The sequence below is a fragment of the Camelus bactrianus genome, chromosome 6, assembly GCF_048773025.1.
Source record: "Camelus bactrianus isolate YW-2024 breed Bactrian camel chromosome 6, ASM4877302v1, whole genome shotgun sequence".
In the NCBI taxonomy this organism is placed as follows: Eukaryota; Metazoa; Chordata; class Mammalia; order Artiodactyla; family Camelidae; genus Camelus; species Camelus bactrianus.
The window spans coordinates 67,409,170-67,417,372 of NC_133544.1; the positions used below are offsets into that span (position 1 = coordinate 67,409,170).

An 8,203-nucleotide genomic window follows, 5' to 3' on the forward strand; every position below is an offset into this window, starting at 1 on the left:
ACAGAGCAAAGTAACCCCCAATCTTCTTTGGGTATTTTGGGCAAATGCTTCCTCCCCGGGACCACTTAGAGAAGGTCAACCGGGAGGCTGGCTTAACGACCTCCAGCTTAACCACTTCATTTATCACATACTTTACTTATTTGCTTATTTAATGACTCTACCTCCCCGGCCCTACCAGTCTTTGAGGTTCATGAGGTTCATCTCCTCAGTACCTAAAACAGTGCCTGGCACTCACAGAATACTTGCTGATTTGACAAGTGGGTGGCGAGAACAGCAGACGACGATGGACCAGGAGAGAACGGGAGGCGCGGAGGCACATCAGCCTGTGTGAAAAAGACTCTGTGAAAGAAAAATGGGCCTTAACTAGAAGGGATATGGGATCAAAGAAAGGAATTTTTTTTTTTTTGGTGGGATGTATGACCTCAGTGACTTAGTGGTCATTTACACTGATACTATATCCTATATTAAAAGGCTAGTTTGTAATCCTATGTTTGAGAGCTAATACACCTCTTCAATAATGAGATTAATCTAAGGATTATGTAAGTAATCAGAGCAGACACAATAAGAGAAAACTGTCTTCTATGTGCCAATGAATAGCCCTGCATGCAAGGAACTCAGAGTCCAGTAATTGTCACCTACAGTGACATGGATAACTCATTTAGAAATGATTTCAAGGTCGTGTAGTCGAGTATGCTAAAGCTTTGCTTTTGTTTCTCTGAACCAGAATATACCTGCTTGCAGGTGAGTAAATTTAAATCCTACCCCCAAGCTAAATGGAAGCTTAGAGAAGTTAAGTAATTTGCTCAAGGTCAAAGCACTGATAAATGATGGAGCTGGCACTTAATTCCAGGTATCTTTGGGAAGCATTTATGTTAAATGTGTGTTAAAAGCCACACCAAAATATATGTATTATGTGTATTCTTCCTATGAATATTAAAAAGAAAAACTTTCCTAACTTGGTCTTTCATAATAAAATGCTAAAATAAATGTTGAAGGGGTGTGGACGGTACTCCACAAGTCTGTGAGACGCCTGGGAATTAGCATGACTGAATGTCTGAGCAGAGACAATGCAAATAAATGGACGAGTGGGAACAATCCTACACTCACTTGAATAAGTATTAGATCACCCAATAAATTAAATGCCAAAGTCCAGGACTGGGGAAAATCCAGGCTTTTGTTTCCTTTTCCCCTAAAGTCTTGGACCATTTTCTCTGTTAGCTTGCACTCAAACTTTAATAGGCAGAATTTTAAGACAACCCCCAGGACTCCCACCTACTGGTATAAAGCTCTGCATTCCCACACCCTGCGTAATCCTCTGTCCTTGAGTGTGGGTGGGACCTGTGAGAGCAGTGGGCTATCCCTCCCTGGATAAGTGGCAAAGATAATGGGATAGGCCCCACCATAACTATATTGTATCACAATCAGCTCCCTCGGGCATGTTGTGAGAGGGCCAGTGGCGCACAACCTGAGGGTGACCGCTGAGAGCTGAAAGGGACCCTGGCTGACAGCCTGCAAGAGAAAGGGGACGTTGGTCTCACAGCAGCAAAAACTGAATTCTGCCAACAGCTGAGATGAGTTAGGAAGAGGACTCTGAGCTCCAGCCAAGAATGCATCTCCTGTTAACACTGTGATTTCAGCCTGATGAGACTGAGCAGAGGGCCCAGCTAACCCATACCTGACTCCTGACCAAAGGAAACTGTGAGATTAAGAAAATGGGTGATGCACCCCAACGTTGATAGCAGCACTAATTACAACAGCCAAGACAGGGAAGCAACCTAAATGTCCACCAGCAGATGCCTGGATAAAGAAGATGTGGTAGATATACACAATGGAAGACTACTCAGTCATAAAAAAGAATAAAATACCATTTGCAGCAATGTGGATGGACCTGGAGATTATCATACTAAGTGAAGTAAGTCAGACAGAGAAGGACAAATACCAAATGATATCACTTATATGTGGAATCTAAAAAAAGTGACACAAATGAACTTATTCATAAAGCAGAAACAGACTCACAAACAGAAAACAAACTTAGGGTTACCAAAGGGGAGAGGGATAAATTAGGAGTTTGAGATTAGCAGATACTAACTACTATATACAAAATAGATAAACAACAAGGACCTACTGTATAGCACAGGGAACTACATTCAATATCTTGTAATAACCTAAAAAGAAAAAGAATTATGAAAAAGAATATCTATGTGTATAACTGAATCACTATGCTGTACACAAGAAACTAACAGAACATTGTAAATCAACTATACTTCAATAAAAAAAAAGGGTATTGTGTTAAGCTGCTAAATGTAACGTGTACTACATAAATTAAATAGTAATAGGAAACAAAAAAACAAGCCAATATTCATCCCTTTCAGACACTGTTAGAGGAGACCCAACATGGCCATGACGTCACATTACCCTAAAAGTAATAATGAAAACAGAGTTTTAAATTCTGAATTGTTCTAATCTGTGCTCTTTCAAACCTCCATGCCTTTTCACTTGCCATCCCTGATGAATTCCTATTCAAACCACAAAACCCAGGTCAAACGTTGCTTCTCCAAAGAAGCATTCCTTACAGCCCTCTCCATCCACTCCCAAGCAGGATAAATTACTCTGTTCTTCACTTCCATGGTGGCAGCTTGCCTATACATCTATCAAAACCCTGGCTGTGATGCACTGTACTAACCTCTCCCCGCTCCCACCCTGAGACTGAGAATTGTGCCTCCATCTCCTGTGTGGGGGCCAGCACAGAGTGAGTGCGGAATGGTCAGATTCAGAGTGAAGAAAATGAGGCTCTGGATAAACACAGGCTTTTAAGGCCCAGGGAGTTGCTGTTTACCAAGCTTCTGGTTATTAATGGAAACCTAGAAAGCCTTCTCCATGACAACAGCTGGGTGACTAAACAAGCACTTACTGCATTAAAAGGACAGCTATTTACTGTCTCCAAAGAGCTGGTCTGAAATGGACACTTTAGGGTGTAAAGTCACAGGTGGCAGCAGGTGCTGGAAAGGACTTAGATTCTTCTCGAAAGGGGTGGCGTGAAGCCCTGTTTGATTTGTTCTGCTTCAGGCCCTGTGCTAGGATTGCATGCTTCTGATTCAGATCATCTGTGTTAACCCATTCCTGAAATCAAATGTCAGCCTCAACAGACAACAATCCCACAGAGTTAGTTTCACTCAATGGCTTAAAACGATGGGTAACAAGAAAGAAATGAAAAGCGTATTCATAGTATTCCCAGGACCCCCAAGGCAGATAGCTGTTTCAGGAAATCACAGACTCAGGCAAAATTATACAACATCAATGCATAGGAAATAGGATTTACTGGGTGTGTGTTTTGATAAAACTCAGAGAAACAATTCACATTTTTTCTTAGGACCCACTCCTGTTGGCAAACACTTGAAAGGCTCTCTTGTGTTTAAACTAAATGAACCAGGCTACTGCTTTAGGGCTCCACCTTGGTAGAGAAGGAGATCATTCAGAATCAAGGGGATACAAACTAAGACTTGGAAACAGGCACCTGTTCCTAAGAGCAGCTCATCACCACCTTATAAGAACTAGATCCAGTGGGGAGGGTATAGCTTAACGGTAGAGTGCACACTTTGCATGCATGAGGTCCTGGGTTCAATCTCCACTACCTTTATTAAAAAAATGAATGGGTAGAAACCATAAGCAAAATAAAATGACAACCTATGGAATGGGAGAAAATATTTGCAAATGATGTGACTGACAAAGGCTTAATTTCCAGGATATATAAATAGCTCATACAATTTAATAACAAAAAACCAAACAACCCAATCCAAAAATGAGCAGAACTAAACAAGCAATTCTCCAGTGAAGACATATGAATGGCCGAATAGGCACATGAAAAAATGCTCAATATCACTAGTTATCAGAGAAATGCAAATCAAAACTACAATGAGGTATCACCTCACACCAGTCAGAATGGCCATCATCAAAAGTCCACAAACGATAAATGCTAGAGAGACTGTGGAGAAAAGGGAACCCTTCTACACTGCTGGTGGAAATGTAGTTTGGTGCAGCCATTATGGAAAACAGAATGGAGATTTCTCAAAAAACTAAAAATAGACTTATATAATCTAGCAATCCCACTCCTGGGTATATATCCAGAGGGAGCTCTAATTTGAAAAGATACATGCACCCCAATGTTCATAGCAGCACTATATACAATAGCCAAGACATGGAAGCAACCTAAATGTCCATTGACAGGTGACTGGATAAAGAAGTTGTGGTATATTTATATAATGGAATACTACTCAGCCATAAAAAAGAATGAAATAATGCCATTTGCAGCAGCATGGGTAGACCTGGAGATTGTCATTCTAAGTGAAGTAAGCCAGAAAGAGAAAGAAAAATACCATATGATAGCACTCATATGTGGAATCTAAAAAAAAGAAAAAAAGAAAAAAAAAGGACACTATGAATTCATCTGCAAAACAGAAACAGACTCAAAGACATAGTAAACAATCTATGGTTACAGGGGAAAGTGGGTAGGAAGCGGTAAATTTGGGAGTTTGAGATTTGCAAATGTTAGCTACTATATATACATAAATAGATTTTTAAAAAACCAAGTTTCTTCTGTATAGCATGAGAAACTATATTCAGTATCTTGTAATAATCTTTAGTGAAAAAGAATATGAAAATGAATAAATGTCTGTATACACATGACTGAGACATTGCACTGTACAACAGAAATTGACACATTGTAACTGACTGTACTTTAATTAAAAAAAAAAAAAGAATGAATAAACCTACTTACCTCCCCCTCTGGGAAAAAAAACAAGATTCAGATTCTCTCCATAAATAAATCACTAAATAACAAAGTACTACTTTCTAGCAAAAGTATTACAACCATTGCCAGAAACTTAGAAAAATTCAGAGAGGAATGGTTTTGCCACCTTAAAACAATTAAATTAACATGTGTTATATTTTAAAGTATTTTTTAAAAAAGTTTTTGACAGAAACTCTTAATGTCAGTACCTCTTTTGGTTCCTTTTGGGTTTATCTGATGTCATCTCTAAGAATCAAATCAGATCCTTTAGGTCCTATATTTTGAGGATCTTTTACAAATACTAGCTGACCATGGCTTAAAGGCAACCAACTGGGGACACAATTTCCAAAATTTCAGTTTGGGAGAAGACATGGGGTCTGGGTTCTAACCCTTTTTTTTTTTTTTAAGAGATAACACTAGATGCTCCTTCATTTACTTAATAAACATAAATGTACCAGACTTTGTGCTAGGTGCTAGGACTACAGCGGTGCATTAGATAGATAAGGCCCTGCTCTCACGGTTCTTACAGTCTCGTGTGTATGTGTGTATGTGTATACGTATATACTGTGCAGTATAAGAAGAAAGGGCAAACAGAGGGAGGAAGTAGAGTTTCCTCAATGTGTATTAATTACTATACTGCTAATGGAAACTTCAAACTGGCAGAACACAGTAAATACCTTCGATGCTCTGTGGGCCCACAAGATTCATGGCCTGGTGGGCTGGATACTCCACCCGTGGCCTCGCAATGCCCAACTGCTCCATCACGCCATGGAGCAGCCTCTGGATATCTGTTTCGGAGACCCGGTCAGGGGTCCTCGGGCTGTAAGCAGATGTTAGAGTCCATCCAAATGTCAGCCAAAACACTAGGCCAGACAGCAGAGTAGAAACCATCCTGGAGACCATTTTTAACCTGCAGAAAAAAAGATCAAACATACATCGACTGGCCACAGTTGGCAATTGTGATGATGCAATAATGCATTCACTCCAAGGACCAACCAGAAAGGGACTGCAATGAAAAATCCTTAAGGCTTTAAGGGTCCACTCTAGCCAGGCAACTGCTGGGGGAAGGTATTAAAGAAACAAAACAGTCCGAGATAGCCAATTCCTTCTGTTCTTGCATTCTCGGGAAGATGAGACTGGACCAGCAGTTCTCACTCATTTTTTACTGCCCTTGCAGCTCCCTGAAAGTTCTGCATCATCCCTAACCCCACCACTTTCTCCCTCTCTTACTAAAACAAACAAGCAAACAACAACAAAAAGCTGCTTCAGTTTTTGAGAAAGGGAGAGGGAGAGTGACATCTTGACTTTTCTAGTCTTGGGGGAGAAAAGGCTCATGGGAAGGAGTGGCAAGACACAAACGGTAAAGCAGCACAGAAACTTAGGAGTGATGGAAGGGAGCATCTTTGCTTAACAAACATCTAATACATTTGAGATCCTGAGTGGGGTGAAAATGCACACAGCTCAGACCTGTCCTGCCTGCAGTCTGGCAAGGGAGATGAGGGATGCTTGCTCTACCACATGCTAGCAGGGCCATCTTGGGCAAATGCCTCAGCTTCCTTCTCTGCAAAAGGGACTGAGACAGGCATGGGTCTTACAGGGTTACTGTGAGGATAAGTGTCAGAATAACGCCAGGCACGGTGCCCACTAGACTGCCATTATGGTGGCAATATTGCCTTACCACTCTGGAGGTTAGAATTTGGGGGAAATAAGGGTGGTGGGAGAGAAGACAGAACAGGTAGAGAGGGAGAAAACTAGTCTAGGCAGTCAGCCTGTCTTGAATGTTGGCTTCGGTGGAACCAGAAGCCTGCAGAACAAGGGGACAAATACTCTTGCAGCTTCCCTCTGCAGCTGCTAAACCTTAGGGCGGACCCTTTAGGTAGTGGCCATGCAAAACCCTCTTTTGACCATTCTTCTCTGGGGGTGGAAGTGGCGGCGGCGTCCATTTCATTTCTTCCCTGAAACTGAAATATTCATAACCCCTCATTTCTATTTCTGTAAAGGAAAGGATCTTTAAAAAGCCTCTACTAGATATAAAGCCTTGTTCTCCAAACAGCTGAGACAGCAAAGCCTGCAATTCTGACCGAAAAGGCCGGAGGCAGACACCAGCCTCTCAGACCATCTCCATCTTTTCCCGGTCTGCTCTGAATGCAGGATGTCTTTGTTTCATTTACACCCTCAGTCAACACCGTTCTGATTTGATGAGCTACACAATCTCCTTCCTCGGGACTCTTTCCCTCCTATTTAGAGCCGAACCTCGGATTCCTTTGTCTGCCCCCAGCCTCCAGAGCAAGGATTTCAGCAGAACGCCCTCCCCCACTCCCGACTGCAAAGAACCCGTTGTTTGGGGTGAGGGTCAGGAGGTCGAGCCGGCATCGGCGCAGGACTCACCAAGGGGCAGCCGGCGAGGTCTGCCGCTGTCCGGGCCTTAGCGGGGGTCGGGCGGGGAGCGAGGAGATCTGGGTCGCTAGTGCGTCACCTCCCTCCTCATCCTAGCTCCGCCCCGGCCCCTCCTCCAGCAGGTGGAGGCTGCCTGGCCGGGACTCCAGAGAATGCAAGGCAGGTGCTGGTGCCTTATGCCCTGAGCCGCACAGCCTTCCACAGACACATTTCCTGAGACCCTCTTCCTCTATTGACCCCTATGGAAGCAATTAACCTTTTCTTAAGCGATTATCTAAACAATGTGCCAGATCGCCTCGCCCCTTCTGTTCTTTGTCCTCAATAGCACACCTTTTAATGTTGCCCTGAAACTGAAATATTTATAACCCCTCATTTCTATTTCTGTAAAGGAAAGGCTCTTTAAAAGCCTCTCCTAGATATAAAGTCTTGTTCTCCAAAGAGCTGAGAGAGCAACCTTTTTTTTTTTTTTAAAGTCTTTTAGCTTGAAGAGCAAGAGGCAACAAGGCAAAGAAAGGAGAGACAAACGAGTTGAAGCGACCTTAAGAACTTTTAATAATGGCAATGGTCAGGTATATGAGTGCTTTCAGAAGCCTTCCCACTGAGCAAGAAAAATGTGATGTTTAATATAAGATGCTAGAAACTTCTGTTAAAGTGATAAACCAAAACCATGTGAAAACCTCTAGGTCTATTAGTTCTGAATGTTATTTCTAAACTTCCCCACCAACTATCAAGTAAAAGTCCTTTGGCTGGAAGAGAAACCATACTCCCTGCACACTGCCGAAATGTATCCAGGTAGATCCAGAATGTCTTCTGTTTTTTATATAAGATTTTTAGGGCAACTATGAACATCTGAATTTTGTTCAGACACAAGAATTGAAATGTAACACCACACAAGGAATATAGTATCGCAAATTTCTTTCATCAATACTGGGGTGAGTAAAGTACCTGGAGGTCCAAGATCAAGTACCTTAGTGAGGTTAGAATCCAGAACTCTGTACCCTAGTGCTAGTCCCCAAGTCT

At 42.2% G+C, this 8,203-nt stretch overlaps 1 protein-coding gene across 4 annotated transcripts in view; it reads right to left on the minus strand.

Annotated features, from left to right (window-relative positions):
- Positions 1–7,313, minus strand: part of SCG5 (secretogranin V) — a 53,165-nt gene extending 45,852 nt beyond the window's left edge. For all 4 annotated transcript variants that reach the window (XM_010965100.3, XM_045524256.1, XM_010965098.3 and 1 more), the window contains exons 1-2: positions 7,175–7,313; positions 5,464–5,696 (exon numbers count right to left, since the gene is read on the minus strand). In XM_010965100.3, the coding sequence (XP_010963402.1) occupies positions 5,464–5,689 (226 nt within the window). In that variant the 5' untranslated portion in view covers positions 5,690–5,696; positions 7,175–7,313. The remainder of the gene's footprint in view (positions 1–5,463; positions 5,697–7,174) is intronic.
- Positions 7,314–8,203: the final 890 nt, after the last annotated feature.